General features: G+C 40.2%; 1 protein-coding gene across 2 annotated transcripts in view; it reads left to right on the top strand.

The window, feature by feature from the left end:
• The window catches only part of MMP16 (matrix metallopeptidase 16), a 318,808-nt gene that overhangs the window by 157,809 nt on the left and 137,752 nt on the right, over positions 1-23,247 (top strand). Inside the window, exons 2-4 of one of the 2 annotated variants that reach the window (XM_040354586.1) lie at positions 3,991-4,139; positions 14,465-14,479; positions 17,136-17,258. In XM_040354586.1, the coding sequence (XP_040210520.1) occupies positions 3,991-4,139; positions 14,465-14,479; positions 17,136-17,258 (287 nt within the window). The remainder of the gene's footprint in view (positions 1-3,990; positions 4,140-14,464; positions 14,480-17,135; positions 17,259-23,247) is intronic. The other variant, XM_040354587.1, reaches the window with a different exon arrangement.

Raw genomic sequence — 23,247 nt, 5'->3', positions numbered from 1 at the left:
CCAAGGAAGCTGCTTCTGTTTGATCTGCAATTGCCATGGTGCTGCACATGTGATCAGTTATGACACCAGCCATTTGATGCTTTGAAAGGTTCCTTGCGGACACAAGCAAATGTGACATTTAGGGTTTTTTTTTTTTTGTAGAAGAATACATATCGGCCTAAACTGACAAAGACATAGGGCCAGATTCACAAAAGAGATACGACGGCGTCCTAACTATGCGGCTGATTCATAGAATCAGTTACGCATAGATAGCCCTAAGATCCGACAGGTGTAATTGACTTACACCGTCGGATCTTAGGATGCAATTCTAGGCCATCCGCTAGGTGGCGATTCCATTGCAGTCAGCGTAGAATATGCAAATGACTAGTTACGTCGAGATACGCCACGTAAAACTAAGGCTGCCCTCTAGGTGGTGTAACCCATGTTAAGTATGGCCGTCGTTCCCGCGTGGACATTTTAAAATTCACGTCGTTTGTGTAAGTCGTCCGTGAATGGCGCTGGACGCCATTTACGTTAACGTCGAAACCAATGACGTCCTTACGACGTCATTTAGCGCAATGCACGTCGGGTAATTTGACGGATGGAGCATGCACGCGGGAACGCACCTAATTTAAATGGTGCCCGCCCTGTTTGAATTAGGCGGGCTTGCGCCCAATGGATTTACGTTATACCGCCGCAAGTTTACAGGTAAGAGCTTTGTGAATCAGGCACTTACGCTGTAAACCTGCGGCGGTGTAACGTAAATGGGACGTTTTTTAATATATTTTTGGGGGATATTTATTATAGCAAAAAGTAAAAATTATAGCTTTTTTTCAAAATTGTCACACTTTTTTTTTTGTTTATAGCGCAAAAAATAAAGAGGTGATCAAATCCCACTCAAAGCTCTGTTTGTATGAAAAAAAATGTTGGGGTGCAGTGCAACGTCACAGTTAAAGCAACGCAGTGCCGTATCGCAAAAAGTGCTCTGGTGAGGAAGGGCATAAATTCTCCCGGGGCTGAAGTGGTTATAGAAACACTAGTGTGCATGGAGATAAATCAGGTTAGGTGTGGAATTGTTTGCAGCAATAGGATGTGTGTTGTCACACTGTTACAACATGCTAGGCAGATTTCATAGTAAAATGGAAAGCTCTCCTGTTACCAAACAGTAATGCATGTTTTGACATTGATATCATTGTAAAATCAATAAACAGTTGCTGTGATTGATGGGTCTCTCATTCTATATTTTAGTCAATATGTACATTCAGCTTTTTTTATCAGTTTTATATGTAATTAATTATTTCAGATTTTCAATCTTTCTCACCAAATTACCTTTGGAGTGATGTACTAGTTGGACAATTAATATGCATGTTAATTTTAATGATGTTGAGTAATGAAATTCTAATCCCTTCAGATTTTATGTAATTCCAGTGATGGTTTGATGTGCAATAATATGAATTTGGTAGTTTGGAGATAAGCAAATTATGTTTTTTTTTTATTATTATAATTTTTTTTATGGGAATTTTTAGTTATTTTGTGAAAAGTTGTTAAAATTTTCTGATTGCATCTATTTAAAGCGGTAGTAAACCCGCTGACTTTTTTTTTCTTTACATCTGTAAGAGAAAAGGCATAATGAGCTAGTATACTAGCTCATTATAAAATACATACCTTAGTACGAGGCGTCGGTGTCCCTCCCGGTCCACGTCGAGGCAGCGGAGATTTTGCCTCAGCGTGTCTTCCAGGTATCGCGGCTCCAGCGCTGTGAGTGGCGATGTCGTCACTCCCGTGCATGTGTGCCGGAGACTTCTTTCCGGCAAGGTCTGGCGGCTGCCGGGCCTTAAGCTGAAAATCCCCTGTACACATGCGCCGCTGCATTGAGCGCCTCATTGCGAAGGGAATATCTCCTAAACCGTAAAGGTTTAAGAGATATATTTATTTTTTTTACCTACGGGTAAGTCTTATTATAGGCTTACCTGTAGGTAAAAGTAAAAAAAATAACTTTAAAACCGCTTTAAGATTTAAAGGGTAACTCTGCTTTCATGAAAAAAAAAAAGAAAAAAAATTATATCATATACAAATGCTGCCCAAATGTAATGTTAACCACTTAAGGACTGCCTAACGCCGATATACGTTGGCAGAATGGCACAGCTGGGCACAATCACGTACCTGTACATGATTGTTAAATGCCCAGCCATGGGTCACGGGCGCGTGCCCGCTACCCGGTCCGAAGCTCCGTGACCGTGGGACGCGCGGACCCTATCGCCGCCGGAGTCCCGCGATCGGTCCCTGGAGCTGAAGAATGGGGAGAGGTGTGTGTAAATACACCTTCCCCGTTCTTCACAGTGGTGCTGTCATTGATCGTCTGTTCCCTGATATAGGGAAAGGCGATCAATGATGTCACACGTCAAGCCCCACCCCCTACAGTTAGAAGCACATATGAGGTCACACATAACCCCTTCAGAGCCCCCTAGTGGTTAACTCCCAAACTGCAATTGTCATTTTCACAGTAAACAATGCATTTTTATAGCATTTTTTTGCTGTAAAAAATGACAATGGTCCCAAAAATGTGTCAAAATTGTTCGATGTGTCCGCCATAATGTCGCAGTCACGAAAAAAATAGCTGATCGCTGCAATTAGTAGTAAAAAAAAAAATATATAAAAATGCCATAAAACTATCCCCTATTTTGTAAACGCTATATATTTTGCGCAAACCAATCGATAAACGCTTATTGCTGTTTTTTTTTTTACCAAAAATAGGTAGAAGAATACGTATCGGCCTAAACTGAGGAAAAAATAAGTTTTTTTTTTATATATTTTTGGGGGATATTTATTATAGCAAAAAGTAAAAAAATATTGATTTTTTTTCAAAATTGTCGCTCTATTTTTGTTTATAGTGCAAAAAATAAAAACTGCAGAGGTGATCAAATACCACCAAAAGAAAGCTCTGTGGGAAAAAAGGACACCAATTTTGTTTGGGAGCCACGTCGCACGACCGCGCAATTGTCAGTTAAAGTGACGCAGTGCCGAATCGCAAAAAGGGGCCTGGTCCTTTACCTGCATATTGGTCCGTGTCTTAAGTGGTTAAGAATTACCTTTTCCTTTTTATTTTGCAGAACTGTAATTTTCTGTAAAATTTAATTCAATATGGCAACCTGGATGTGTTCAGTATGATGTTTGTGTAGACTAGAGAGTGCCTCCAAAAATGTAATTTCCTGCTTGTGTGATTGGCTCACTGAAGACACAAAGACACGTCAGATTTAAGGCATTCCCTGCAATGGTGAGATACTCACTAATTGTTAATATTTCTAAATGGATGCAGACACTGCAACTTTCCTCATTTAGAAAACAAAAATTGCATTGGAAGATTATTATTGAACCAGACCCTCATATTCAGAATGAGTATTGAATTAGTCTGGTGAATCCAGCTATTTCTTCACAGTGACAAAAGGTAGGAATCTGCTGAAAAGTTTGTTAAATCAATGCAATGTACATTGATTACCCAGAGATGGTTTCTTTTTTTTCTTCTCAGCAAAAGTGGACAACCAACCTGTCACCACTTTTAATCGATGAGTATTAAACCTAAAAACAAACATTTATGCAGCTTGCCAGTTATTAGATATAGTGATTGCATTTGTTTTTTATTTTTTCTTTCCCTTATATTAACCAGGTGAGAAAAGAAAACTAATGCAGCCACCACATCTAATGATTGGTAAGCTGCAATATATTATATTTTTGGTTTTAATACTGCTTTAAGATCGGAGGATGTCATGTGAAAGCTGGAGAGATGATCAGGAGCATTGGGCGTTGTATGTAATGCACTGTATGGTAAAAGCGGAAAACATATTACTGCTACATCTAGTCCATTTCAAAATGTAAATCTTTTCTTTCAAAAACCCCCATAGACACTCACCCTTACAAAAGCTGTATTTCTAGATTCTCATTTTTACATACGATTTTATATTTTGCTATAGCTCATCATCACTTAATCAGCATTGTTGTTTTGTTTGTTTACAGGTGTGGCTGCAAAATTACGGCTACCTTCCATCAACAGACCCCCGAATGTCGGTATTGCGCTCTGCAGAATCCATGCAATCAGCTATAGCTGCTATGCAGCAATTCTATGGCATTAACATCACTAGAAAAATAGACAAACACACAATCGAGTAAGTACTCTGTTCTATTCTTTATTATAATTGTTAGATACATTTACATATTTTAAGTCCAATATCTTTTTATTCAAAAAAGTTTTAAAGGTACAGTATATGAGCAGAGATGTCGATCCATAATCATAAATTGAGTATTTATACATTTACATATTTTAAGGGGCTCTATACATTACATGGAGTTTTATCCAAACCTCCATTGTAAGGGGCAGGTAGTTTATGTAGGTCACATGTCCTTTTATACTAAACAAAAAGCATATTGACCATCATGGGGTGTTTAAGGGGTTGTAAACCCTTGTGTTTTTATAAAAACAAAACAAAAAAAAAACATGCCTATACTTGCTCTATGCAATCAGATTGCACAGAGCAGCCCCGATCCTCTCCTTTTGGGGTCCCCTGCCAGTGCTCCAGACCCCTCCTCTTCATTAGGTGCCCCCAGGGAAAGCCACTTTCTATGGGGGGCACACATGCGGGCTCTCGAGTCCCACTAGTGCGTCTATTGACACAGGCAGCAGGACTCAGCCCACCTGCTCCCTTGTCACTGGATTTGGTTGACAGCAGTGGGAGAGCCAATGGTTTCTGCCGCCATCAATCTGTCCAATAAGGAGAGAACGGCTGGAGCTGCTGCGCTCATGCACATCACTGGGTCAGATCAGGCTGCGGTAAGAATAAGGGAGGGGTCGGGGGGGAGCTGCAGCACAGCAGGTTTTCACCATAGAATGCAGTAAGGTGAAAAACCTTGAGGCTTTACAACCAATTTAACCCCCCTGGCGGTATTCCCGAGTCTGACTCGGGATGAGATTTTTTGGCTACGATCGGTAACCCCGAGTCAGACTCGGGCTCGCCTCGCTGCAGCCACAGACAAAGTTACTTACCTTGTCCCTGGATCCAGCGATGTCACCGCGCTGTGTGAGCAAGCGGGACCTCGCTCGATTCACACGGTGCCTCTGTGTGCCGCCGATCTCCATTCCCTGCGACGTTACGACGCACGGGAGCGGAGAACGGCGCCAAATTCAAAAAGGTAAACAAACACCTTACATACAGTATACTGTAATCTTATAGGTTACAGTACTGTATGTAAAAAATACACACCCCCCTTGTCTCTAGTGGTCTGCCCAGTGCCCTACATGTACTTTTATATAATAAAAACTGTTTTTTCTGCCTGCAAACTGTAGATTGTCCATAGCAACCAAAAATGTCCCTTTATGTCAAAAATGGTTTTAGAGCAGCTAGAAAACAGTGATAATAAATTATAATCACTTGCAGAATTGTGCGATAGCGATTTGTGGGGAAATTCGTCATAAAAAAAATAAAAGTAATGACAGCGACAATTCTGCAACTGAGCAAATTTCAGTGATTTTAAGTTGATTACATTATTGAATAATTTTTATTATAATTATATTATTATTTGTTATAATTATTTATTATATTAAAATGTATAATTTTGTTTTTAAAAAAATGTCATACCCGGGATGCCTACTAGACTCTTGTTTGGTCAGATTTAAGTTAGTTATTCCTAAGAATTACAGGCCTACAGTATAAAACGACAAATTTCCTTGCAAATAATGGTACCGCTTTTTGCACCTTTTTTCTTAAATAATCATACCGCCAGGGAGGTTAATGCAGCTCAGACACAGGCTGCAGGTCCCACAAAGCAGCTGGGAAGCATGTGAAAAGCAAGCACTAATTTATTCACGTTTAAAAGTGAATCTATGCTTTGGCAATGCAGGGCAAAGCAACAGGTCCACTTTAATGCTCCCCTACCCAGCAGAATATATTTACCTTCTTTTTACTCCTCTGCCGCTGCCTTCAGCTGCAGGGAGCAAGAAAAGACCATCCCGTGTAAGATGAATTTGTATCTCACGTTCCAGCTTACACAGGGCTAAATTCCCGCCTCATCGATGTGACAGCACTAGGCCAATCATCAAGCACCTGCATGGATTAATTACATGCTCCCCCATGTCTGGAAGTAACAGGTATTAACTAACCTAGACACTGGTTTTACTTTAACAAAACATACGTAACAAAGTGTTTGCCTGGCATATTGCTATTTTTAAATGTTTTAAGGCACCATGCAGGTGCGTGCATACATCAGGCAGCCCATTCATTTCAGTGGGCTGCCCTACGCATGAGAACCGTGCAAACCATTTTCAGAATCAAACCGCACTGAAATGCATGGTGTCTAGCACCTCTGCTTGTCTGCTAAAGGGCAGCGCATTTCTGTGCACGTTGAACGCGTGTGATTTTGAGTTTGTTCCCGACGCACACAAAATTATGAATGTAGCCTCAGGGAGTTACCTCTGAAATGTTTACTAAAGCTTACAGATGTTTATACTATGGGAAAGCACTCCCACATTTATAAAAATATGTTGGCTGCCATGTTGGGCAAACATAAGCTATAAAGGAATACTAATGACACTGCTAAATTTGGTCTGGGCATCTATGCATCAATGACCTTAAATAATGAAAGGTTTAGGATGCCCATCTCCTTATACTAAGGGACTCCCCTTGGAATTTGACAGGTTCTTGGGAGTGTAGTAAAAAAAAAATAATAGCGATAATAAAAAATCCTTTAAGATCTTTAAAAAATAGTTATGCCGCTAAACAGATGCTTTGAAGTGGTCTCACAGTCAGGAAGCCAGAGAGGAGCGGTCATAAAATCTGTACTGTGAAAAGTACCAAAATGTGCTAAAAAAAAAACCTGAGTTTTTTTACATGAAACTGCGTCATTGGATGAGAACAGATAATTGTCATTCACTTCTTCAATAAACCAAACAAAATCCACAAGGAATTTAAATCACCAAATTAAGAAGCTTAACTTTTTTAATTATTCACAACAATGACTTGAATAAAGTATTAAAAGACTGGAAATTTAAGGGAGTCATAAAATCTGTCAGTAGTTAATCATTTGTTTGAATTTTCTGAATATAAACATAGCATTGGAAACTGGGCATACTGTATAATATTTTTCATAACATTTGCATTTCCATTTTAAGCCAACAGGTGGAGTTTTAGTTATCATTTTCACATTTTCTAGATGCTAGGTTTTGCTTCTTTGATGTGTTGAAGCCCATTGTTTATAGACCTGGGGCTAATGCCGACAGACTGTTTTTATTTATAGTGTGTGTGTGTGTGTATATATATATATACGCACATATATATAGATAGATAGATAAATACAAGTTTATTAAACTGCTAAATGTTTGATCTTTTCTTTTGATAACCATCTCTCCTAATCATATGATGTTTAGTAAAATACATTTTGGGAGGAAATGAGGGCAAATTTTGTTTCTATATGTGTTAAGTTTGCGCCTGTATGGCCACAGAAATCAACCTAACAGACCAACTTATTAAATGTAGAGGGTTGCTTTGTATTCTCATTATGACCTGCATGTTTCACATCCTGCGGGGCTGGAAGGGGCCGTTCTGCACTCATATGTTGAGAGTTCCAATACTCCCTTGGCCCATAGACATTAATCTGTCACTGGTTGAATGAAGCATATTGACTTATTTCCAATATATAATTTTTTTAAATGCTTGGTGACTTCACCCTTCCAAGGCATTTGAGCTTAGCACCAGGGCACTCTTAATACCGTAAATGGGGACATTTGACCAAGGTCAGCTTCTGTGTAATCTTGAATGGACTGGAATCCATCTCTGCAATTGTAACTACGGTATGTTTTGTGCTAAATGTATGCATACTTGGCATTAGTAATGTTTAATGTGATGCAGCTGGAGATGATTGTGATAAAGAACCATATAAATGTAATCTGACAAAGGTGATTTTCTAGCTATGAGATATAGGGGTGTGTGTGTGTATATATATATATATATATATATATATATATTTATATATGTATATATATATATATATTTATATATGTATATATATATATATATATGTATATGTATATATATATATATATATATATATATATATATATATATATATATATATATATATATATATATGTATGTATAAATATATGTATAATAATGAATGGGAGTTGCGCTAAAAAGATGAATATATAGGTGACCATATAAAAAATAAAAATAAAAAAGTTGTGCTAGAGACACCTCTTAATGATGACCACAAGGTCAACTGAATACAAAGTCCCAATATGTGTACACATGTAAGAAGGGTGAAACAAATGTGTATTAATCCAAAAAGAATAAATGAGACCTACAGAGACCTACAGTGACTGCACTGCTTTTGACCGGGTGGTTAAGAGAGGACAGCCTATGCAGAAGTAGGCCAACAAGGAGGGAGTTGCAATACCAAGAGGGGCCGCGCTAGTGCTGCGGATGCGATGGTATGGTGTCCTGAATGCGATTGGAAGACAGTGGAGCGCAGTGGAACGCACATAGACTTCCTGTGTAGCGCTGTGTAGCCACGCCCTGACTCGTTTCGTCACTTCCGACTTCAACTGAGGGCGACCTTTTGAGAACGCTTCTCCGCTGATTACCTTAACACACTACTATGCAATACTGATCCCTAGAGGGTCGCCTAGTTCCGGTAAGGGTCAGTGTGTTCTTTCTGGTGGTGGTGCTCCATCTTCCCTTCACAGTGTCTGTCAATATTAGTCACTGGGAGTTAGCCAGAGTGTCTGTTCACCATACGTTTTTGCACTATTGTTTTCTTTGTTTTTCTTTTTTACTGGGTCGAGTCCTTTGAAGTTGGAGTTTCTGCATCAATCTAGATTGGATCTTTCATTGGTTACATCGTGGATGGCTTATTTTGATCCTTGGGATCTATACTTCTGGTAAGGGTCAGCTTGAATGTGTTTACCCGGATACAGATCCAGCATTATCCACAAGAATTGATCCAGCATTATCCACAGAATTGAACTCATTTATTCTTTTTGGATTAATACACATTTGTTTCACCCTTGTTACATGTGTACACATAATGGGACTTTGTATTCAGTTGACCTTGTGGTCATCATTAAGAGGTGTCTCTAGCACAACTTTTTTATTTTTATTTTTTATATGGTCACCTATATATTCATCTTTTTAGCGCAACTCCCATTCATTATTATCCGTTTTTATGTTGTATAACATTTTTGAGTTTGCTGCTGTTCTAGAACCTGTTTTTTTTGGTATGCGCATTTTTTCACTTTCTATAAATATATGTATATATACACACACACACACTATATTACCAAAAGTATTGGGACACCTGCCTGTACACGCACATGAACTTTAATGGCTTCAGTCTTAGTCTGTAGGGTTCAATGTTGAGTTGACCCACCCTTTTGCAGTTATAACGGCTTCAATTATTCTGGGAAAGCTGTCCACAAGGTTTAGGAGTGTGTTTATGGGAATGTTTGACCATTCTTCCAGAAGCGCAATTGCACAAGCAAGGTCCATAAAGACTTGGATGAGTGCATTTGGGGTGGAGGAACTTGACTGGCCTGCACAGAATCCTGACCTCAACACAATAGAATGCCTTTGGTATGAATTAGCGCTGAGACTGCGAGCCAGGACTTCACGTCCAACAACAGTGCCTGACCTCACACTTCTGTAAGAATGGCCAAATATTCCCATAGATACACTTCTAAACCTTGTGGACAGCCTTCCCAGAAGAATTGAAGCTATTATAGCTGCAAAGGGTGGGCCAACTCAATATTGAACCCCATGGACTAAGACTGGGATGCCATTAAAGTTCATGTGCCTCAATACTTTTGGTAATATAGTATGTGTAGTTATATTTATTTATATATATATATATATATATATATATATATATATATATATATATATATATATATATATATATATATATATATATATATATATATATATATATATATATATATATATATAAATAAATAATGTCATTGTGTATAGACACCTAACTAGGCCAACTGATCTTGGAAAAAAACTCAATAAACTACTATTGTTTCTCTTAATCCAAATTGGTCCCAGAATGGTCTGTATTGTGCAAGTTATCCTCCCTTGTGTGTATACTTGGCTAAAAATGCTCATCCAAAAATTCCTATTTATCAAAAGGCCTTCAAGTTGAATCAAGCCTTCACATTTACCATCCCCGGATGTCTATGACTAACTTTCTCAGATGGGGAGGTTGCATATCAGAGAATCACATGATCAGAGGTTGTCGTGCTACTTATTTTAATTGTGAGAAGCCTGTTGGATCTGGCTGCAATAAATTGTATAAAACATGGTAAACTACAGCCAGAACTGTTTAAAATCTGGATACTGCTGGTTTATTCATCTGTCCCACAGGAGAAATGTCCCCTTTCTTCCATTCCCAGAGAACACCTTTGCTGTGAGCTTATCTTCATGATTTTTCTCTCTGGAATTCCTTTATAATGTCCACCAGTCTTACCCCTCTAATAAGATTCTTAATAGGAATACTGTTTCTGGGACAGTAAGTGAGGGGTAATAGCTCCCATTGGGGACACAGACAGCATTAAAAACCTAATTAACTAAATATAAATGCCCCCATTTCATGCTAATTACCCCAAAATCCGTCTCCAAATCAACTACTACATCCAGACCAAATTCCCAATTAAAACACAAATAAGATAAACATACAGTATAATGATGCAGCACTTAACACTACTTTCCAGCAAAATGGGAAAAAAAAGTCTGTAGTCGTGTACTTCAATACAAAGTAGCAAAATGTATTTAAAAAAAAATACATAAACAAAGTGTCAAAATATATATACACCAAAGTTAAAACTTTATACAATGTCCATAATTTCTTCTTGGTGGTAAACACCTCTTTTCAACCCACGTACGTGCCCATCCCCACCCATGATTGGAATCACTCTCACCCTCTACTTTGCATCTCATTCAAGACGGGCAATGGCGCTTTTCAAACCTAGGCTTTTTCTACATAAAAACTGAACTTTACACATTACCATTTGATAACAATTAATCTAATTAACATATGTACATTTCCAACCTTAAATGTGTGTTTTGGCTCAATTGGGCTGCCCATACACGGTGTGAATTTCTTTCCTGCAACCATGGGTTGCAGGAAAGAAATGTGTATGATTAACATAGACCATGTTGACAGGGAAATCAGCAATTGTCTTCTCCCGAAGCAGGGGTGGGCAGGGGAAGCTGTCCCCGCCGGGAGAAGACGTGATTATCGCTAACGGTTATAGCAGTCGCTAGTGATAATTGCAAGATCCAGCAGGGTGGTTGTACCCAAGTTGATCGACCAATAAACCATTCAGCATGCCCATTAACAGAGCATATCAGGGAGATACGTTTAAAGAAGAATTAAGGTCAAAAACAAAAATTCAATATGTAATAGAACTTAGTAGACTGTAAAACATGTCTGTCTTTGTAATATAAATGCAAGAATATAGAGAAATGTACCTGCTCCAGCTTGTCTGTTTCCTTTATTGTGGGAACAACGCAGCTTCCTCACTTTCCAAATCGTTCTGTTGTTCCCTTTTGGGCTACGCCGTTATTTAAGGAGCTACAGCGCAGTGCCATGGCATCATTGGGGGTGTTCTGTTCTTGCTACACATTTGCCCTTGGCCTGTATTTAGCTCAACATACAGCTTAAACCTTAAATCCTAAAATAACCAGACTGTCTGTAACTTTGGAACTTTATTACAATAAACAGATGGTGGCCATATAAGAATAGGATGCACATGCAGTAAAACTAGAAATATACAGATGTAATGAACATATAATAATTACATGAACATAAACAAATGTCACTGGGTATACAGTTAAACAATCTTTTAGCATACCAGCGATGCTGCCTTAGAAGGACCAGGATCTTCCTCGGAAACACGTGGTGCAGGCTTAGCTGGCTCCCATGCGGTCTGTCCCAATGGAGAAGGTGAAAGAAACTTGTAGTAAGGAAGTGGAGCTATTTCCCAGTGATATAACAGGAAATATGTAATAACCATAGAACCCTGCCCATCAGTAGTCTTTTGTTAAAGTGGCATCTAGTGGACAATGTTGGTATTGCAAGTCCAGAGGATATTATTTTTCCTTATAGCCCGGGGGCATGACAGGGGGCGTTGCTTCCTTTACTTAGAAAGCACTAGCGTGGCATTCCTCTTTGAAGACGCGCCAAGGCTTTATCCCAAGTCTCACGTTTGGCCCGCCTATGCCCTGCCTATGTCACTGCCAACTGCCCACTGAATCATGGGACTGTAGTTTACTGTGGGAGGTAATTATGGCTTTATTTGATACTTATTAAAATGTGGCACTTTTATGAGCATTATTCACAGTACACTACAAATATGAAGGCTGCCTTTAGTTGTATTTTAACTCAGTGTGATAATAGCGAATATTAATTTGCTATTGTCACACAATTAGTTGGGCTTGGAGCACAGTGCTCTGTTCCCCCGAGTCCACCCTTTATGAAGCCTATTAAAGCCACTGGCTCTAATTACATGCTTCAAAAAAAAAAAAACATTGGAATCCATGCATCCGGCGCCCTGCAGGTATAATAGGGGGCCGGACGCATGGATGGGGGGGCACCCCTGCGCCCCTAGTGGATATGCCACCACTGCATCATCCTTGTAAAACACTGACATTAACAGACATGACTAGGCATGATGGGAATTGTAGTTTCTGAACAACTGGAGGGCCATAGTTTGGAGACGTCTGTCTAGTGGCTCTGATTTTAGGCACAGTGCTGAGAATAGAGAGCATGTGCAAAACCTAAGACCATATATTACAGGATTTTAAACAGTGTAGGCACTTGTTTTTTTACGTGGCTATACCTGCAGAAGGTGCCAGCCTGAAGTAATCTAGCAGGACTTAATTTTTTGACTAAAGTTCCACATTAAATTCAAGCAATACATAGCATAAAACAGATTCCTTAAATTGGTTACTCAAGATCATATGGCCAACTTGTATCAAAAAAGCAGAAAGGGAACTCACTTAATGTAAAACAGTTTAACAGATTTTAACAAAAAATATAAAATTGCACTCATACAGTATAAGGCTTCATGTACACTAGCCTACAATGGCAGCTCCTAAACTTGAGTTTAGGCACTTTTTAGTGTTTTGCCAAAGCACCTAAACACAAATCCATAAAAACCAGCGAGGGTTATTTACTAAAGCTGGAATATGCAAAATCTGGTGCAACTCTGCATAGAAACCATTCAGCTTCCAGATTTTATTGTCAAAGCTTAATTGAACAAGCTGAAGTTTAAAGCTGATTGGCTACCATGCACAGCTGCACCAGATTCTGAGTGCGCCAGTTTTAGTAAATCTCCCCCAGTGTCCATGTACACATGGGCTTTTAGCAGAGTTTAGGAGCTGCCTCGGTTAGGCGAACTTCAACCTCCCTCTTCTGAACACAGAAGAAGCTGATTCAGGATAGGAGCGTTTTGACCACCAGCTCTGGCAAAGCGCAAAACATGGCAAAATTGCGGGGCGATTTGCTGTTTCCCCTTCCCGTCAGTGTCCTGCAACTTCTTCTGATCTCCACTAGATTACCTGCTTCACAATGAACATCCACCTATGTAGGGTATAGGGAAATGGGGGGGGGGGGGGGGTGCCTTTTAGATTTATTTTAACAGTGGTCAAAATTTCAGGAAAAAATAATCTTTCATTAGGGACTCTTGTTCTGGAGACAGTTGTCTGAGGCGATTTATGGCACATAGGCTAGCTTTCTTTCCTCTTCCTGTTGTCTTTTCAAGAATGGGAAGTAAAGAAATAAATACCCAATGACGCACGACAAAAATAAACTTGGCAAGGATTTGACCATTCCCTAACCCCTCCAAAATAAAGAGGATTTGGTTTTAGTTTTATATACGTTCATTTTTGTTGAACTGTTTTTATCGGTTAAAAGCAGAACTCCAGCTAAAAATAAGATAAAAAGAAGTAATCCATTAAGGATGTCTGGTGTTGGATGTCCTGATCATTAACCCACTTTTTTCAGAGCAAGGTCATCCTGGACCCACCCTAGCTTGTGAATGAATGGACAGCGAAAGGAGAAGCAGCACAGTGATGAACTCATCTCTTCTGTTTCCTCCTATCAGCATGCTTTTTGTCTGCACATAAACTGATAGGCTACTTGTTCTGTTTCTTCCTCTCATACTCCAGCCTTGCTATACGATGGTATCAAGTCGAATTCAGTTCCTTACACTGATTACATTTATTAAATATGTTGATCATAGAGCTGGATTACTTTGTGCCTATTATATATGCCCAGAGTTCAGCTTTCTTGAGTGATTTCAAACCTGTCATTGATTTGTAGTAATTGTCATGTCTGAAATATATGGTTTCTGTAACAAGATGGTAATGCAGCTAATGAAATGTAATAGTATTATGTGTGTGTTTGTGTTCTCTCCTCCTGCTTCCATGGCTTGATGTAGTGAAATCACAATGAGGTGAGCACTTCCGTTACATAATGTTACAGTAGTTGTCAGTAAGTGGATTGCTGTCCGTATCAGTGCTAAATGCCTTTCCATATTTTACACCCATAAGCTTGGGGATGACATTTTGCTTTGAAATAGTCTTTATTGTTTTTTTGGGAATCTCAATGCCAGCCCCTCCTGCTCTTCTTTATGCTATTTAAATTCATGAGTTGAATGAGCAATTATGAATATGCTATTCCTTTGAAAAAAACAAAACAAAACTTTAAATTGTTCTTTTATTTCCACAGTTGCGTAATTAGGTTGAAAAAAGACCATATAGAAAACAAAAAAACACATAAATAGAAAACCTCCCGAAACAGGATTCTATAACCACAGTTGATTCAGAGGAAATAAAAATAAATAAAAAAAACAACCCTATAAAGCAGTGATCTCAAAAATGAGAAAAAAGATGTGGCCCTTTACTAGCCTGTTTTCAGCACTTGAGGCACTATTCCTCTCACTGCCGAAGATGGTGCACTGTTCCTCCCACTGTTACAAATGATGGAGCACTGTTTCTCCCTATAATACCAATGATGGGGCACTGTTCCTCCTCCTACTAACCACAGACGCTATGTAATTTTTTTTAAAGGACAAGGGCCTCTTCACGACAACCCTGGCCGTTTGTTATCGGGGTCTGCGAGTGGGGGGGGCTTATCGAAATTTGGGAGCCGCCTTTAATAAGGGGGCCCCCAGATCCCCGCCCCCCCCACCCTATATGAATGAGTATGGGGTACAATTTGCGGAATACAATTTTTCTATCCCTACAGGCCACAGTCCAGCCCCCTTAAAGTCTAAAGGAAAATGGACTGGATCTTTGTTTAGAAGGTTTTGAGACCTCTGCTATAAAGCATGATTTGATTTGCTCCAGTGGTGGAACAAAAATTACTTCCCAATGGCGAGGAGAGCAGATCAGCAGCATCTCCTAATTAGGGCACTGATCATCAGCAGTGCCCATCGGTGATGCCAGTCAGTGCTGCATAATAGTGCGGCTTATTAGTGCCTCCTCATCAGTGCCCTTCAGTGCCACCTATCAGTGCTCATCAGTGAAGCAGAAACATTACTTCTTTACAAAATTTACTGACAGAAGCTAAAACCTTTTTTTTTTTTTCCTTCCAAATTTTCTGTCTTTTTTTGTTTGTTTGTAACCCAGCTATATTTTAAATTCCACCAAAAGAAAGCTCCTTTTGTGGAAAGAAAATTATATAAAAAAAAATGTGTTTGGGTACATCGTTGCATGACTGCGCACAATTTTCATTCAAAGTGTGATAGCCCTGAAAGCTGAAAATTGCCCTGGGCAGAAAGGGGGTAAAAGTGCCCTGTATTAAAATGGTTAATAAATATTCCATGGGAATGTTTATTTTTTAAGCTGAAAATGCTGAGGATTTAATACCACTTTAAGCAATTTCAACCACTTTCCACTCCATTTAGTTTACAAATATAACTGAATTCATGAAGACCTTCTACCACCAACATTTTAGATCATTTCACTACATTCCATCTGTTGAAAGTGGTTGTGTAGTCGGGAGCAAAGGCTCTGTCCTTGAGTCTCAGATCTGCTGGTTGACCAGGCCTCCTACTCCCTGCTAGAATGTAGTTCTTTTATTTTTATACAATGCTACAGAGAGTGAGACTCCACATCACTCAGGAGGTTACAAGGCACAGGTCAGATCTAGCCCCAGAAGACCTTGAGGAATGAAGTCAGTAGGGGGTACATCCCAACTATTATCTGCCACAAATTGAAGTATCACTTTACAATGACTGACCATTTAGCTTGAAATTTGTCTTCCTTTCTCCGAAGGACAGTTATATTAAACAGAAAATGGCATTAAATTTCTATGGTTACCTGAACTAAATTCTAATGCACACCAAGACACTTTGCACCCTAAAGCAAATACAGTAAATACAGACAGAGGAATGTCATTTCAGTTGTACCATGCTCAAACACTTGGTCCTCCCGTGTCCCCTCAAAATTATATTGCTTAGTAATGCCAGTTGTTCATTTCAAAGCAAAATTCCAGCTAAAACTTTAGTTTTGATGGAGAGGGGAAGGGTTATAACTTCTGTCAGGTTTTCTTTGCTAGTAAGGCCTCTTTCACACGGAGCGGACCGTTTTTGTGTCCGCTCCGTGTGTGTCCGTCGGCTCAGTGGGGATCATCCGTAATCCCCGCTGAGCTGTCGGCGGATAGGGCGGTCCCCTCACACTGTGCAGAGACCGCCCTGTCTTTCCTCCGCTCTCCCCTATGGGGAATCGGATGAAGACGGACCGTCTGTCCGTCTTCATCTGATCGTTCCGCCGGACGGAAAAAAAATAGGGTTTTCTTCCGTCCAAAAAACCGGATCCTGACGGACGCGGATGGTTGCGGACGTTAGCGGCTGCTCCATCCGCTAGCGGACGCAATCCCATAGGGATGCATTACAAGTCCGTAAACGGACTTGTAATAAACGGACGAACGGTCCGTACGTCTGAAAGGGGCCTTAGACAAGATCACCAAGAAGGAAGTGAGGGCAATCTCCCTAAGTGGGGCACAGACAACCATAAAAAACAACCACCCTTTCCAGAAAAGTTTTGGCCGGGGTTTTGCTTTAAACTTGCTTATATAATCTGAATGTTTTCTTTGCTTCATTTTAGCTGGATGAGGAAACCACGATGTGGCGTGCCTGACACAACGAGAGCTAGCTCCAGGTTTAGTGTTCGCCGAAAACGTTATGCCTTAACCGGGCAGAAGTGGCATCACAAGCATATCACATATAGGTAAAGAGGACTCTTGTATTTATATTGTCACGCTAGATGCATGCTTAATGGTTACGATTGGTTCTGGCAGTTAAGTCACGCTCTTTATTTGGTACTCATTAAATTATACCTGCCTATAAACAGAATCATTCAAGGTAATATTTCAAGTCTAGTAACTCACCGCTGCTTACCAGACCATTAAGCTGAACTCCAGGAAATTGTCCACTTTGGAAAATGAGCTGGCTTCCTTTGAGATAAGTCCAACAAGGTATATACCACCTCATGGACTTGGCTCTTTTAATTACAATTGACAGTTTTACTGAATACCAGGAGTATAGCCATCGCTACATGGCATGACAGGAGACACGTGGTCTTCTCACACACAATATCCACACAATAGCATTGCTCCCGGTGCCCAGTAAAAAATGTACATTTTAAATTAACGAGCTAAGACCTGGAGGTGGCATGCAAATTGTTGAACTTCACCTCCTAGTAATCCAGCACATTTTACAATATGAGTTCAGTTTTAATTGTGGCAACTGCATTAATTTTAATTGTTTGTTTTAGTTTTTTTCCTTTCAGGCCTCGTACACACGACCGAGTTTCTCGGCAAAAACCAGCAAGAAACTTGCTGGGATTTTTTTTTTTTTGCCGAGGAAACCGGTCGTGTGTACATTTTTCGACGAGGAAACTGTCGAGGATCCCGTCGAGCCAAAAAGAGAGCATGTCTTCTTTTTCCTCGACGGGAATGGAGAAACTTGCCTTGTCGAGTTCCGCAACAGCCTAACAAGGAACTCGACGAGGAAAACGATGTGTTTCACCCGTCGAGTTCCTCAGTCGTGTGTACGCGGCTTAATTTTCACCAGGTATTTCATCCAGTAAGTCTGTAATTTTTCAACATTCGTTTCTACTTGCTTGCCATGCCAATTCTGACATTTCTCACATACATGTAAAAATCTGATTTTTATTTTGTGGTTAACTACATGGAACCCCTAAACGTTATATATTTTGTGATCACAAAAGCCCTGAAGAATAAAATGGTGGCGGTTGCAATTTTTTATTTTGCATGATATTTGTGCAGTTGCTTTATCAAATGCTGGTTTTGAGAAATAAATACACATTCAATGAATTTTAGTGTACACAAACATAATATATTAAAAGATTTTTTTTGGTAAAAGATGATGTTACACCAAGTAATGGTGTCAGGCTTTAAAATTGCACAAGCCCGTCAGATGCAAAAACTTTGGTCAGGAAGTGTTTAGAGCAGAACTACATTATTTAATTCCCTTTTATTCAAAACAAACTCACCCATCCATGTTTCCATGCTTTATTTTGTTGAGAGATCACTTTGAAAAACACCACTTCTAGCCACAGCCGTCTTAAGTAAGAGCAGATAATGTATATAGCATTTAGTTCATTTAGCATCTGTCCTTAGCTCAGGCATGCATGCAGGGGATTGTGCTTAGCTGAGAAAACCTCTCCTCCCCTCCTGAAGCCTCCTGGGATTTACAGTATGACATTTGCCTAGGTCTGCAAACCAGGAAATAACTGAAGAAATGTTCAAATAACAACATTTAAAACAAGTAAATAAAATATACCTTCCTATCTATTTATTAATGCTAGTAGCATACAGATTAAACATAGTCAATGGTTATTGGGAGAATGCAGGTTCACTTTAGCTGACTTTAGGCCAAGCTGTCCAGCAGAAGTGGCATTTAGAGGGTTGAGACAAACAATTTACAAACTGACAAGTGCTTACAATGGTCAGCTTTTGTTCATTTATGAAAAAAAAAACATTTCACCCGAATTGAAAAAAACACGGTATGAACAACATCCCTTGTGATGGCATGGGCAGTGACAGGTACTCTTTACTGAGAGATCTGGGTTCTAATGGACCCCAGATCACTCCTCTGACCTTTAAAGGCATCAGATCAAACCAAGATCCGTTTAAGCCGATGCTTTCACATGTTGGTAACGGCCTGTTTACATTAGACCGAAACCGAAAATGGCAAAATACTCTTTTTAGGCCATAAAGATGATCAGGGACATTCTGGTCCTTGACAATCTCTATGGTCAACTGCTGGCTTCTGTCCCAGACTCCCCGGTGAGACTGAGGAGCCCAGAAAGGCAACAGCAGGGGGCTTGGATTGCTTTTACATTAAACAGCATCACCAGCTGAAAAAAAAAAAAAAAAAGGGTGTAACCCCTTCCGCCTCGCAACATTTGTGTATAGAGACACCCACCTCAACACAGTCTCATAAGGAAGCATGCACAACTGAGAGAGTCAGTCACCACCTTTGCAATGGTGAGGGGCAAGGCCTTCTCCCACGATACCCTGGTATCGGCATAACCTGTCAGATCACAGAGGAAAGATGGGGCAGACAGAAACCGCACTCGGTTCTTTGGTTTGAGGCTAGTACACACTATAGAGGAATATGTTTGCTAATTTGTAATTTCAGAAGTTTACAACCTTTAAGCTTCAAAATGAACACAATATACAGGAAAAAATTATGGAAACACAAGGTAAAAGAACGAAATATGATGTTGGACCACCTTTGGCATCCATGACTGCCTGAATTCTCCTGGGAATTGAAACATATAAGTCTTGGATGTTGGATAAGGGAATTGGATAGCACTCTTAATGCAAAATCGTTCCAGTTCTTGCGGAGATGGCGGAAGCAGAAAACCTGAACCTTGTTCTCCAAAATTAACTATAGTGGCTCTAATATTGAGGTGCCCAGGGAAGGTGCTAGACTATGGAGGAGATTTGCTAAAGTTGGAGAGTGCAAAATCTGGTGCAGCTGTACATGGCAGCCAATCAGCATCTAACTTCAGCTTGTTAAATGAAGCTGCACTCGATTTTGCACTCTCCAGTTTTAGTAAATCAACTCCTATGTCTGCATGCTCTTCAACCCACAATTGGACAACACTAGCTGTGTAAATAAGAACATTATCGTCTTGGCAAATCATGTAGTGTTCCATATTTTTGTCCAACCCCTGTAAGTAAACATTTGGAGCCCCTAAGAAGGATTTATAATGGATAACGTTATATTTTGAGACATTCATGAATTTGATGAGTAGGGTAATCTCTTTGGAAAAGGTCATATCCTAGATACTGCTGTAAGCATGGTTGGACACTGGTGAGAAAATCCTCCCAATATCTTCTAATGTCTCTCTGGAATTTCGGCAGTTCTAGCTCCTTCAGGACAATTGAACAGTCTTCCCTCATCAATCTGCAGCCAAAGAAGCCTCAAACTCTGTGCAGTGACTTTGCCACTGGAGTCCATGAACGATACAAATGGCGCAATCAAGTGTTCCCCAAAATCTGAAATATCCACTGTTGGTAGAGTGTTGAAATTACAGCTACAAGTACATTAAAATGTATTATATTTTGATGCTTATGTCCCATTTTTTTGATAGAGCTCTGACCAATTCCATAGCACTTTGCGGTGTACTCAAACATTCATATGAAATCTTACAAGGGAGAAGAGCATGCTGAGTCACTTAGACTTATTTCATGTCCTATGCATGAAAACATAAGAACTGGGGTTCAAAAATATGGTAGCAGGTGCTCTTGACTGATGTGTCAAAATTTGAAATATTTGCTGTAGAAGAAGTTTGTTCACTGAAGGTCTAGAGAACGGTATAATAATGAGTGCTACAAGCAACAGTGAGGCATGTTGGAGGTTCCTTGCAAGTTTGGGGCTGCATTTCTGCAAATTGAGTTGATTTGGTCCTGATCAATGGTGTCCTCAATCATAAGAAATACCTATCCATCATGCCATCAGATAGGTGTGTGATTGAGGTTGTTGCAGATTAAATCTGGGGCCAAACATGCAACCAATGTCATTAAGAACTATCTTCATGGTAAAGAAGAACAAGGAGTCCTGGATGTTATGGTTTGGTCCCCACAGAGCCCCGATCTTCACATTAAGTTTGTCTTTGGTTACATGAAGAGCCTACATCCACGGAAGATGTTTGATTAGTTCTCCAAAATATTTGAAACAACCTACCGTATTTTCCGGCGTATAAGACGACTCGGCGTATAAGACGACCCCCTAATTTTCCAGGAAAAATTTTGGTTTTGGGATATACTCACTGTATAAGACTACCCCCTTTTTTTCCAAGCCCCACTGTGCCATTACATGCCCCCACTGTGCCATTACATGCCCCCACTGTGCAATTACATGCCCCCACTGTGCCATTACTTGCCCCCACAGTGCCATTACTTGCCCCCACAGTGCCATCACATTACATGCCCCCACAGTGCCATCACATTACTTTCCCCCACAGTGCCATCACATTACTTTCCCCCACAGTGCCATCACGTTGCATGCCCCCACAGTGCCATCACATTGCATGCCCCCACAGTGCCATCACATTACATGTCCCCACTTTCCCCCCCACTGTGCTATCACTCACGTTTTGCAGGCCGGTGACAGTCTCCGTCTGCTGCGAGCATCCATGATTTCAAAGCCGCGTGCCATCTTCTCAGCGTGTCCTTTGATTGGCAGAACACAAATTTTCCCAGTAGCGCCTCTGTTCTATGTTCCGCCAATCACGGATGCCTTCTCATCTCGTCCGAGGATGAGAAGGCATCCGTGATAGGCGGAAAACAGAACAGAGGCGCTGCTGGGAAGATTTCTGTTCCGCCTATCACAGGACAGCGAGGACGCGCTGAGAAGACGGCGCGCAGCTTTGAAATTATGACGATCGCAGCTGCACGGAGACCGTACCCGGCGTATAAGACGACCCCCGACTTTGGATGCATTTTTTTGCATCCAAAAAGTCGTCTTATACGCCGGAAAATACGGTACCTGCCAGGATCCTTCAAAAACTGTGTGCAAGTGTACCTAGAAGAATTGATGCTGTTTAGAAGGCAAACAGTGGTCACACCAAATATTGATTTGATTTGGATTTCTCTTCTGTTCATTTACTTTGCATTTTGTTGATAAAAATAAACTATTAACAATTTCTGAAAGCATTCTTCCTTTATAGAATTGTTTTCACACCTCCTTAAAACGTTTGCACAGTACTGTAAGATTGCTAGTAAGGCCACAGACATAACTACAGTACAAATCCCTTATGCTGTCTGTTAATGGAGTCATTTCTGTAATTTGTGAAGCAACTGGGAAGCAAATTGTTAGATTATCTGTTCTCTGCATGTAAAGAATTGTCCAGGAGTCTGAGAATTAGAAAGCATATTAGATATGAATTATTTGGTATTCACCTGCAAAGCCAGAACTTCTGCATTGCCTTCTGTCACCCTCATTTATAGATTACCGTAATAAGCTTTTTTTATAGCTTTGGTGTAGACTTGTTAAAGCCAGGGTCTCTAAAATGAAATTGATTGGAGCTTTCAAGATAATTACAATGAATCAGCAAAAGCACCTGTAAGACATTTCCTAAGAAATTGTGATCACAGTGCTGCCAATGGTCGGAAGGTTTAAATGATAAACTTGTAATATAACAGGACTCACTGGCTGTTAATACAGCGGCTTGTTAGTTTCATTATTTTCAAAGCACTTAAACAGCAGCTGTTTTATTGCAGCACTTTCTATGAATTTAGCCGTATTCTACTGGTGAATTTGGCCATATATGGTTAGAAATTGTTGCAGCATGAGCGCAACACAGATAAAATCTCATTAAGAGGCCAGTATCAGTATTATGCCTCGTACACACGACCATTTTTCCCGTCTGGAAAACTGCCATGACAGCTTTTGGCTAGGAAAACTGACCATGTGTATGCTCCATGGCAGTTTTCCCGTCAGGAAAATCGTCAGGAGACATGAGAACATGTTTCCTTTTTTCCCGCCGGGATTCCCAACGGTTTTTAACCAGGCAGTTTTCCTATGGGGAAAGCCTGAGGTGGAGCATACACACAGCCGGGTTTTCCGGCCAAAGCTCTCATGGCAGTTTTTCTGCCAGGAAAACTGGCTGTATGTACAGCCTCGTACACACGAGCGAGGAACTCGACGGGCGAAACACATCGTTTTGCTCGTCGAGTTCC

This window comes from Rana temporaria, chromosome 5 (assembly GCF_905171775.1).
Source record: "Rana temporaria chromosome 5, aRanTem1.1, whole genome shotgun sequence".
NCBI classification, from domain to species: domain Eukaryota; kingdom Metazoa; phylum Chordata; class Amphibia; order Anura; family Ranidae; genus Rana; species Rana temporaria.
Note: the sequence above shows the minus strand (reverse complement) of the source record. Positions and strands in the feature narration are given on the sequence as shown.